This window comes from Amphibalanus amphitrite, unplaced genomic scaffold (assembly GCF_019059575.1).
Source record: "Amphibalanus amphitrite isolate SeventyFive unplaced genomic scaffold, NRLGWU_Aamphi_draft 000028F_arrow, whole genome shotgun sequence".
Taxonomy (NCBI): Eukaryota; Metazoa; Arthropoda; class Thecostraca; order Balanomorpha; family Balanidae; genus Amphibalanus; species Amphibalanus amphitrite.
In genome coordinates, this window is record NW_024881524.1 from 864,186 (window position 1) to 876,354 (window position 12,169).

The window sequence follows — 12,169 nt, forward strand, 5'->3', positions numbered from 1 at the left end:
AGGTCACGAAAATGACCTGACCTCATATGACCTTAAGGAAAAATCCGAGATATACAAGTTGTGAGACTCATAATGGATACTAGATCCTGCAAGTTTCATTTCCCTGTGACATCTCTGGCAGTGAGGGCGTTGCGAAGTTGCGACATCTGAAGACCGTGCAGAGGTTCACTTATGACGTCATAGGTCAGTGACCTGACCTGACCCAAAAATGCGGTTGGTGTCAAAAGATGCGGCTTGGATCAAAGGTCAGGTATGCCAAGTTTCAGCTCTCTATCGCCAGCGTGTTGGGAGCTATCGCGAAAAAAAACTATAGGGGGGGGGGGGGCGGCACCCGCCCCCCCCCCTCGGCCGGCGAGGGTTAACATCTCTTATTCCATTTCACCAGACCTCGGACCATACGCTCCACACTCGTGCTTTTAGTCAATCTAATCAATCGCAACCAAATAGTGTGCTCACTGAACGCTGGATTGGAAACTCACCCGCGACCGCATAAAATGGTCGAACTAGAAAAAGGTCATCTGACGATCCGTAAAGGGCTACAAATGTTTCGAAATGTTTAAATGTTAGTTTCTTAAATCAGTTTTTTTTTTCGAGCAATGAGCAGTTTTGAAAACAATACAATCGGGAGGATTTGGATCGGGCGAGGTTTCGACTAGGCTATGAGAGAAAAGTCAATATCCAAATCCCCCTCCTGTACTCTGAGCACTCGCCAATACACAACGATATTTTGCAAGTGAATCGGCAAAGACTGGCAATATGTCCCCCGAGACTGTATATTACACAAAATATCGCAAGCTGACAATCGACATGTCACATTCATTTGACATTTCTCAGGTTAACAAACCAGCTCAAGAAATGTCTGAATTCAATGAGCTGTGAACACGCCCGTGTCGTAATACCGAGAGGGGGAAATAACTAAGAAAACCTATATTTAAAATGTTCCCATGCTTTGCTCAATGCTCATGGTACCACGAAATAAGCCTAGTGACATATGATGAAAAGAAAACGCACTGATTTCGCTCGCGTAGTCAATCCAAACGACGAAAAGATACAAACAAGTGCTATCATTCTCGCCACACTGAAGATTATGATACATCGTAACACTGCTGTGGTGATGAACGTGAGAACAAAGCCTGGATGCTATTTACATCGGATGATATCAGGTAGACCCGGAGCAGCGCATTCCACTCCCGCGCGAGAACAGCGACGCGCACTGTCCCGTAACTTCGTCCATCGCGCACGGTCCGGACTCCGCCAAACGCCAAATCAAATCGCAAAATCCGCAGGCACTCGACTCAAGCACACTGAACGCCCCACGAGCCTGACATCCCAGTGTCCGTGCCTTCTACCGTCCGCCACTCCCCACACCTGTCAGCCAGTTCGTGCACACTCGCCGCCACCGGCGTCTCAGGGGTGAACGCGTCCCTCCATGACGTCGACGAGCCTCTCGAGGGCACGGATGCGGCGCTCCTCCAGCTGGAGGCGCTGCTCCTCGCGGCGCGCCTTCGCCCGCAGGTAGTCCTCCACGAAGAGCGCTTTCCGCTTGGTGGCGAACGCCTCGATGTCGGCCTGCTGCTGCTGCGGCGTGCCCGCCTGCAGCACGGTGGCCTCGACTGGCGGCGCGGAGGCCACCGGCACGTCGTCCTGCGACAGCGGCTGCAGCACGCCGTTCGGACCCAGCTTGAACACGGACGTTTGGCTGCCGGGGGAGGCCACCGCCGCCGCCGCCGCCACCGTCGCAGCCGCCGCCTTCGCCGCCTTGCTCAGCTTGGGTGTGCCGGCGGCTGCCTTGGGCGTGCCGGCCGCGCTGGTAGGGGCCGACGGTTTGGGAGGCGCCGGCGCGATGTCTTTGAGCTTGCGTTTACCGCCCGCTGGTTTACTGGCCGTCAGCATGTTTGCACCGGTGGAGAGCGGGAACCCGGAGAGCGGCGGCAGCGTACGAGATGATATCACCATCAGTGGGATGGTCGGATTCAGACGGTCGCCCAGAATACGCTCCATCTGCTCGTAGTAGCGCCACTTGATCTTCGGCTCGCGGCCATACCGTCTGGCGAGGTTGTCGCGGTTCTGTCTGGTGCGCTTGAACGAGCCGACCAACATGTTCCAGCGGACTCGCACCTCCTCTCCGGGCATCTTGAGCACGTCGCCGATCTCCCGCCAGAATGACTTGCGGTTCTTGGGAGACAGCTTGCTGTACTCTTCGTAGCGTTCCTCCATGATGTCAATCAAACGAGACGTGCTGGCCATCTCGCCCTCCGCGTCAGCCGGCAGCAGCATGCCCGTGCCCGTCTGCACGCTGCCGTCCTCGTCCGGCTCCAGCGGCATCGAGGAGAGCACGAACTCGGGCCGGTTCACCGCCGCGTCGCCCAGCACCTTGTCCATCTTGTTGAAGAAACGCCAAGGGTTGCCTCGCATGCGGCCCTGCGAGATGGCCATCCGGACCCGGTTGTAGGAGGCGGTCAGGTGGTTCCAGCGCATGCGCGCCTCCTCGCCGGTGGCGCCCACAATCTGTCCCGTCATCTTCCAGTGCTTCTTGCGCTCCCTGGGCAGCAGCTGGATGTACCTCTGGTAGCGCGCCTGCATGCAGTCGATGAGCAGCAGGATGCGCTCGTCGCTCCATTCGACGCCCGGATCGTCGGGCACCGAGCAGAACTGGGCGTGCTTCTCGCACATGGTCAGCTCGCTGAACAGCATGCCGCACGTGGGACACGGATAGGCGTTGGTGGTCTCGGGCTCGTCCTCCTCCTCGGGCTCGGCCTCGATCTCCTCCTCGGCCTCCACCTCCTCCACCTCTGCGTTCTTCGACATTGTTGCCGCGTAACCAGAAACAGCGGTGCTCTGAAACAAACAGACGATTAATTTATACTTTTTTAATTTTTTACCTTCGCGCTGTGGGAGGGGATGAGAGAATGCCCAGAATATTCCAGATTGCATGCATGTACCAGTGACAGCAATATCGTATTTCGTGCATAACGATTTTTTATGAGACCTGGGGGCTGAAGCCAGGTGAGATGAGATAGGTGGGCACCATTCACCAAGACCGTAATTTCGTTGTTTGTCTCTTCCCTTCAACAAAACGATACTTTTTCATAAATTTAGCCCTAACCTTTTGATTGGAAGGATTCACAAGGACAGAGCCCTCGCTAAGCAAAGACTGTTGCGTTGGCCCTGCCCTCTACCCTCCGCTCGCGCAATTTCGGTTCTATGGCAGAATTTGGAATCCAAAGTTAAGCGTGCGCACAGCCACATAGCCGCGCACGGCCGGTCCCCTCATTGACCTCGTCTGGCTACGGCCTGCCACCAACCGCAACCATATCTGTCAGGAGGCCCATAAACGTCAAGCGCCCGTCGCGCTTCGAACCCGGGCCCTGTTTCACCGGTGATAGCAGCAAGCTGCTATCACGTTTCGCGAGCTGACGTCATGTCGTGACGCCATACTGTTGTCGTAATGGGTAGTTCCGGCGCACGATTGCCGCGACCTTGGCGGCGGCATTAAGTGACGTATGAGCCTAAAAGTAAGAGTTAACGCAGTCATGATAGTATATATATTTTTGATATATATTTTTTCAATATGATGTATTTAAAAGAAGTTGGGTTTAGGAAAAATTTTGACATTAACTTCGAACATTTAGCTGATGACGTAAAACAATATTGCGGCAATCGTGCGCCAGAATTGCCCCTTACGTCAGCAGTATGACGTCATCACATTACGTCAGCTCGCGCAATTTGATAGTAGCTTGCTGCTATCACCGGTGAAACAGGGCCCCGGACGCGAGTTTCCTAAGTGTGGAACTATTCATGCCATCGCCCGTTCGAGTGACGTCATCACTCGGCGCTGGCGGCTAGGTGCATGGATTGGCGGGTCCTTAAGTTGGCGAAGAGGCGGAGCCAGTTATCCTGCGTAAATATTAAGTCAGTCTTCATTTTAGCGAGTTCACTAGTTAGAGAAAGAGTAACTTGCTCTACGTGAATATTAACCGGTGTTATTTCAGTTATCGTTCGTGCATTCGCCCACCTTGGAAGCATATCTCCTACGAGGTGCTTGTGTTTTGACAGTGGGGTTTGTGCACTGCGTTTCGCTTCAGCATTGAGCAAATGTCTTCAGTAGGTATTACGGCTGGTGACAGCGGTGTAACTTTCTATATGTATGGGGGTGCAGGTGCACCCCCATCCCCTGAAAGTGCACCCCCATCACGTCAAAGTGCACCCCCATAGGCTAAGCGGCGCACCACACGCCGCCCGACACCGATAAGCTCTTGAGCAGATGGCGAGGGTGATTTCCCGGCTACATTCCGTCTCGTGACCGGCGTCGTGATGCTTGCGGGCTTGGGAAGCGTCCAGTCGTATCGTCCCCCAAAAATGGGTGAAAGGGGCACCCCGGCAAAAACGGGACTTTCTCAGCAAAAGTGGAGCGCCCGAGGCAGAAGTAGGGCACCTCCAACGTAGGTTGGGATCGTCAAGCATAAGACTGGCGCCCCAGCGGAGGAGAGGCGCCCCCAGTAGGAATGAGGCACCTCAAGCATGGATTCGCCCAGTAGAAGAGCTTCCTCAGTAGAACACGGGCGACTCCAGCAGAAAGGGGCGCCTCACCAGAAGAGGGGTGCCCTAGCAGAAGAAGGACACCCCAGCAGAAAGGGGGCGCCCCACCAGAAGAGGGATGCTTCCAGAAGAAGAGAGGCACTCCAATATAAATGGGGCACCTCAAGCAAAAGTTGGGCTCGTCCAGCAGTAGTGGGGCGCCCCCAGAAGAAGAGGAGCGCTCCCAGCAGAAAGGGGCGCCACACCAGAAAGGGGCGCCCTACCGGGAGAGGGATGCCTAAAAAAGAGAGGCGCCCTAATACAAAAGGGGCACCTGGAGCAAAAGTTGGGCTCGTCCAGCAGCAGTGGGGCCGGGGGCGCCCCTAGCAGAGATGTGGGACGCCTTTAGCAAAAATAGGGCATACCCGGCAAGGGAAATGTCAGACTCCAGCAGAAAAGTGAAACCCCAGCAGAGGAGGAGCGCCAATCAGAAGTAAGTCTCGCCGAGCAGAATGAGGGGTGACCTCAGCAGGAGAGAGGGAGAGGCGACCCCAGCAGTAGAAGGGCCGGGGCGCCCAATGAAAAAGGTGATTCCAGCAAAAGTGGGTCTCGCCAGTCGACGAGCATAAAAAGGGCACCCCAATTCTATAAGAGGTTGGAATAAAAAAGTAAAATGCCATTCGTTATAAATTCAATTGATTGATTGATATTCGTGCAAACGAATTCAATTTTATTTCATAATACCCAACTTTGTACCATTGGACTCATCTGCATCCATAGGCGTCGCCAGAGATTTTCGGTTGGGGGGGGGGGACAAAATCCAATTTGGTCTTTAATCATGCCTTTCTATAGTCATTACTTGCACGTTTTATGTCACTCGACGCGCCATGGCGCGCGAGGAATGCAATGGTGATGCAGTTTTTCCTCTAGCTATGAAATGTAGAAAGTATTTTTTTAGGATTTCCTGGGCAAAATCAGTTACGTCAGTTAAAAACGCATTACCCGTTACGTTAGTTTAGCAGGGTAGAGCCTATTAATGGGAAGGATACAATGGGTATGTAGGGCCCCTCCCCCTCCCTCCCTCGGACGGGTCCGTGCAGATGATCCCAAACCTTATCCAGAAAAAAGAGTTGCAAATGATCCAGGGAATCGGTTCGCCCTTCTAAAAATCCATATTCTAGCATGCTCAGTTTCCGTGATGGATTTATCGGTGCCTTCGACTCGAATCCGACCCCGGCTTCCAAGACCGACTTCGACTCCGGTCAGAGCTGTCGACTCCGACCGACTCCGACCCCGACCTCGCAGCCCTGCTCAGAGGCACACGTGGCCCCTCTATGATAAGGCCCGTGTAGGTCTTCATAGGCCTGTCGTAAGGATGGTCATCAAAGTCGAAAGGGCCCTCAGAGACTACCATGGGTCCGCCCCTTGCACACCGATGGACCCTCAGAAGCCAATATGGGGCTGTTGAGACCGGCGGAGGCCCTTAAAAGGACTGCCAAAATGGCTCTCAAAGATTTGCGCCCGAGCCTTCAGAATCAGCGGTGGAAGATCGTAGTGGTGTTCATAAGTGCCGGCCTGAGGGCCCTCAGAGGTCAGTTTGGGTCCCTCGAAAGCTAGCGTGGGATCCCTTCTTAGAGTTCAGTGGGACTTTTTAGGAGCCTACGCACGGCCCTCGTTAGCCCTGTGGTACTTTAACGGCACTTGAACATGTCACAGACCTTTGGCCAGAGTCGGAAACGACCCCAACCCAACCCCGAATTTTTCGAGCTAGGTCTTGACACTAAAATTTCGTGTCAGCGTGCTAGACTGGTGAAACCCGAGTGTAAAATTCAGCTAACACCAGCTAAGACATGGATTGAATCGAAGTTTTGATATGTTCGAATCTGGAGTCGAAGTCCTGAATGTTTTGGCGACTCTCACTCCGACTCTGGCTGGGACTCAAGACTCCAACTGATTTTGACTTCACAGCCATTGTTCAAAACTACCCCCACTTCTTGCCGACCCCAAAATCTCATCGGATCTGCATCGATCTCAGGGGGTGCCCGGTTGAAGGTTTGGGGGGGGCAAGCTGCCCCGCTTGCCCCCCCCCCCCGTGGCGACGCTAATGGTCTTGACACTAAAATTTCGTGTCAGCGTAGGTACTAGACGGACCCGGTCTCTGCGCGTGGACGGAGCGCTGCTCCCGAGAGGAGGTAAGGGGGTCGCTCCCAGCTCCACAACAGTGTTGAAAACCGAGTGTAAAATTCAGCTAACACCAGCCAAGACATGGATTGAATCAAAGTTATGATACGTTCGAGCCTGGAGTCAAAGTCCTGAAAATGTTGGCGACTCTCACTCCGACTCTGGTTGGGACTCGCGACTCCAACCGATTTTGACTTTACAGCCATTCATGAAAACTACCCCCATTTTTTGCCGACCCCAAAATCTCATCGGATCTGCATTGATCTCAGGGGGAGCCCGGTCGGGGGTGGGGGTGGGGGGCAAGCTGCCCCGCTTGTCCCCCCGGGGCGACGCTAATGTATAATGTATGCACCATCTATGCACCTTGGAAGCGCCCCTATCCTCATTGAAGGTCGCCCCCATCACCAAGTGCACCCCCATCTCAAAAGCAAAAGTTACACCCCTGGCTGGTGATACTGCCTATCGGCGTTGAATGATGTTTGACACCAATAGGACATAAATTAGCAGGTAGTGCGAATTTATTATTAGCAGATTTATTGGCGAGATTATTAGCCGATTTATTAGCCGATTTATTATTTATTTTATTAGCAGGTAGTGCGGATCTATAGTGCAGATAGTGAGTGACGCCATCTGGACCGATGCTGGAGATGGTAGCGCCACCTGCCGCCACTTAACTGCTCGCTACTTGTAACAGTGCCTGGCTGGTGCTGTGTGTTGATTGTTTGAAGCGTAGTACCTTATGACGCATATTATAAGGTCACTTTGCAAAATTTGAGGAGCATGGACGAATTAATTTGTGAGGCATTGACGCCTTAATAATACATAATTGTTCCCAACACAAGCTATGTATTAGATTTTAATGTAATTGCTCAACTTCCCATAATAACACCAGGGGCGCTAGTGCCGCGCGCCGCTAGCCTATAATCGTGCAGCGATTGGTCAGCCGACTGTGAGCCATGACGTCACAGCTTGTAACGTCATCTCGGCGAAGCTTGCGCCAATCATAGACCTTAGGTATGGGCAGTTCCACACTTAGGAAACTCGCAACCCGGACTGCTGTAACCGGGAACGCGTGCTCTCACCACGTGGAGTCCAACGCTCTACCGACTGAACTACGGGACCGGCAAATTCAGAATTCAGACTTTCGTTACTCATCCGCGATTCCTCCACTACCAAAGAAAATGGCACTCAACGTGTGAATTCAACGCACTTCTGAATTCCAGACATACAACAACTAATCCCACCGAGGGAGCAAGCTACCAATTGAATGAATCCACCAAAAAGCGAGCAACGGACTAAAGCCACAGGGAAAGCCAGCCACCACTAAATCAGGACAGGGAGTATCCTGTTCCGGTTGGAATAGTTAGCTCTTCAGCCGGCTGCCGGCTTAAGTCCGGCACCTGGTGGGCCGGGGCAAGGGACTAGCTGGTTGGGACGAGTGACTGGCAGGATGGGATGAGGGACCGGCGGTTGAGACGAGGGAAGTGTCCTGGGAGCAGGAATGACGGATTGGACTGCCAATCATAGACTGGCTGTACCTATTTGATTGGATGATGAGTCTAGAGATCCGATTTTTTTGTGACTTTTTTAGCCTAATTAAATCATTTTTAGGTTTGAAATTAGGGAAAATGTATTACCAAATCATCAAAATATGTTAAATTGGAGCACAATCCGGCTGTTTTTATCCGACACAGAACTTCCTTTTCACTAACAATCGTTCTACCCTCATTTTGGACAGACCGATTGTAAATAGAACAGCTTGGAGACCATAATTCGCGACAGAGTTTCTTTGGTGAGACATCAGCTATTGTAAGTCAGCACATCACCATATAGGAAAACGATCTCTTGACGTCAACGCCAGTGACTGGCGCGTATTTGAAGCAGGTCATGGCCCTGTTTCACCGGTGATAGCAGCACGCTGCTATTACACGTGTCAAATTGGGTTTCCATGGAGACGTCAACAAGCCTATTCCTCCAACACTACCAGAAGTATGACGTCAGCTCGCGAAATGGAATAGCAGCGTGCTGCTATCACCGGTCACAAGGCCCATGTCTGCCGGCGTCGTTGTGGACGGTAGCACCGCACTCGAGTCCTCTCCCCGCAGGGTGTAACTCGACGACCTTTAGCATTGCAACGTCCGGAGTTCTCACGAGAACGTCTTCGAGTTTGTTGTGACTATGCGAAACACTGTGTTAGACTACAGGCATGGATGAGATAATAATGGATTGGTGTCTTCGCATTTTTTGGCGACATTGAGCTCAGGCCTGCCATCTAGCGGGAGAATTATCGTAAGTTAGGAGCAAGCCGAGTGAACGCCGCTGATTAGCATTGTGACACACGGGAGTGTGGTGTAGTAGCAGGCTTGTTGCGCAATTTTTCAAAAGGTTTTGTCTTTATATGTCAGTAAAAGCAAAGAAATTAATAGATTTATGTGCAGGGTCAGTAATAAGATAAGAAGTTCCATGTTATTTCCTCATTAAATCGTGAAACAGGGAGTCATTGGAGACTTCGCCAGCACGTGTCGTTTTCGCTATTTTTCACATGAGTCTTTACTTGGCCTAAATCAAACAAATTGTCCGATCAAAGAACAAAACGAACGTAAATACTTTCTATAAGTCTAATGAAAAAGTTAAACGGAATTGCTAACGTCATTTGCCACTCAATATGTCATTCAAGACGCTCTATGAAAAGGACCCAACCAGTGCTGCGTAGTCGATGAAATTTCAGTGACTTTGGCTCCAACTCCGATTCCGGTATCCAAATATCGACTCCGACTTCTCCGGGCAGAATTGTCCATTCACACAGACTCCGACTCTGACTCCGACTCTGCAGCCCTGGTAAGTCTGTGGAATCGATGACTTTTCGGTGACGTTCGACTCATCACTCATACTCCAGTCCAACTACAGCTTTTAAAAATCAACCGACTCCGAGTCGGTACAGAACCGATGGCTCTGACTACAACTCCGCAGCCCTGGTCCAAGATAGCCGCCTAAAACAACTTTGATGTGTGATCTTCTTCGTATATTGTTAATGTTATTTTAAACAAGGAGTGGAAATTGGGAGACGAAGCCTTCACAAACAGGATCTCCTGTTGCGGATCGATCAGCCGCTGGAATAGAAAGGCATAAACACAACGCATCTCATTTCATCGTTTTCCTAACGACTCTGCACCAATGTAAGCACTGATCAATGCAGTGCGAGCATCGATGTGACATTTGTGTACCAATTTTGAGTGTTATCCGCCCAGCCGTTCTTGAGATATGGAAGCGGCACCCCGCACGTGCGCACGTGCAGTAGCACCCCCATAGTGACACATGGAAATGCATTGGCCACTGGGTGCCTAACAATTGACGAAGTTTTACTGTAATTGGCCTAGCCATTGCGGAATTACTTTATGTGGAACAATTTCGACACCCCTAAGTTGGCACGTGGCACGTGCCGTAATATTAACTAAGATGAAGAAAATCGGGCGAAATTCGGAGAAGAGGGAATAAGCCTACCAAATATTTATGACATATTGTCAAACTGCTGTACCATTGCGAGTAAATGACCATATAAAAGGTCGTACAAGCCAATGGGACTGGGCGTTTCAAACACACCGTACCTTACGCATTTTATTTTCGTTATTACCTAAAGGCTGCTTGACGTTTTTGGCTTTCAAGCATTTAAGACATTTTTGTCGTCTCAGGTCCAGTAAGATTACCTCCAACTCGTGGGAATATGCACTTCAAGCCAACTAACACACCACACCCACGTGTGTCATAATGCTGAGAGATGGCGTTCACTCGGCTAGCTCCTAACTTACAATAATTCTCTCGCTAGATGGCAGGCCTGATCCCAATGTCGCGGATCCCAATGTTAATTTCCACGAGACACCAATCCAGTGTTATATCATCCATGCTACAGGCTTCTCAGCCCTCTCCCAGACTCCAGCCAGCACTCCACTCGGCTGTATTTCCTACACCACCGGTCCACAAGGTCTGACTGGGTGTAGCTTTAGCCAGAGTGGTCGTTTTTCCTGACAGATCGTTTTTCAGGCTTGGAGTGTCAAAAATGTGTGAGAATATGTTCAAATATGCATTTTATGTGAATTCCTTCAAAGCCAATTTTATGTGAAAAAAATGTGATTTAGGTATGTGATCACATAAAACACCAATCTCTAATGATGACACTTGGATGAATGCCCCAAAAATAATTTGCTACTCTGCTGTCACAGCTAATGGTAGAGATAACCTACTAGACCAGCCCAATTGGATAACAAACATGGCACAGATTCCAGGACAACAAATCATGAAAACTGAGATGGCCAATGGCCATTATAATTAGATTGATGGTCTTCAAGCCTGGAATTATGGTAGAAAACATGGCTAATAGAAGCCTCTCAATAGCCGATGAACCAAAAATTTTGCATTCCTACAGAGTTTACAGTTCTGAGAAAGTTCCTCAAGATCCATCTCGGTACCATCCACCCGGTAGATGGATGGAGATGGAGACAAAATGGAGATGGAGACAGAATGGAGATGGAGACAAAACAGGCTAGATAGAAATGGATGAATATTTTTGGCTCCTTATTGTTCAGACTCATGTGTTCTGTGTGGTTCAGCAATGAAAGGCCAAGATGGATAAACCCCAGAACAGAAATTTCATATAGGTATGGGAAAACTGGCAGAACGCTCACAACAGACACTGAATGTTGCTCAGGTGCTGGTATGATCATGATATTCTTTTTCATAAAGTTTTTTTACTCCTCATAGTTCAAACTTATATGGTCTGTGAGGTTACATGATAAGATATCAAATGTACGAGACAACAGGCACGTCAGGCAGCCTGCTGATAACCTATGATGATGAAGATTGACATTCATATAGAACTACAGTGTACAATTTAGCTTTTGTGGAATGTATGAAAAATTGGAAATGCTTTACATTTCCATTACAATTGTGCAACATTATCTTGTAGCATCATTTCTTACAAAGTTCAGATATACACACTTTTAATTAACGCTATCCCAGCCCACGACATTGACATAGCTACACACCGCCAAACTTACATGTTCTGAATAGAGCTTAAGGTTTAAAATGCGGTATGTCTATGCACCCATAACAAATTGCATAATAAAATGATAGTTTAAGGTGATTAATTATCAAGAGCATCGCTACTGATACAAAATAAAATTGATGCCTATGAACTAGAAGGGCCAGTTCCAGAGTGTGACATTTATGGCTCACCTTTTTAACGCCTTTTTACGCTTCCGACAATAACTTGAAACGTAAAGGCAAAACACCGAATAATTTGTTTAATACTTATCCCACTTTATAACATGCAGTACACTGCAATGCTTCAAATTCAAATTATTTCGGCCAAATAACGCGCCTCTTCTGCGCCATAAATGCAGGGACAGACTGCGTTCGAAAGCGAGCGTTGACGAATCGCAAAGAGCTTCTTCGTCATCCACGAGTTCTGACCAAT

At 49.8% G+C, this 12,169-nt stretch overlaps 1 protein-coding gene across 2 annotated transcripts; it reads right to left on the reverse strand.

The window, feature by feature from the left end:
* Nucleotides 1-755: 755 nt before the first annotated feature.
* Nucleotides 756-12,150, reverse strand: LOC122365557. 2 transcript variants are annotated; one of them, XM_043336857.1, is made up of 2 exons: nt 11,929-12,150; nt 756-2,838 (listed from the first exon to the last, which is right to left on the reverse strand). In XM_043336857.1, exon 2 carries the CDS (start codon nt 2,806-2,808, stop codon nt 1,408-1,410), a length of 1,401 nt encoding a protein of 466 aa, XP_043192792.1. In that variant the 5' UTR covers nt 2,809-2,838; nt 11,929-12,150; the 3' UTR covers nt 756-1,407. The 2 variants fall into 2 exon arrangements, with proteins under 2 accessions (XP_043192792.1, XP_043192802.1); XM_043336867.1 differs by lacking the exon at nt 11,929-12,150 and adding an exon at nt 11,751-11,907.
* Between the last annotated feature and the right edge of the window lie 19 nt (nt 12,151-12,169).

Coding starts and splice junctions, on each gene's coding strand:
- LOC122365557 (XM_043336857.1), bottom strand. CDS start 2,808: ATGTCGAAGAACGCAGAGGTGGAGGAGGTGGAGGCCGAGGAGGAGATC.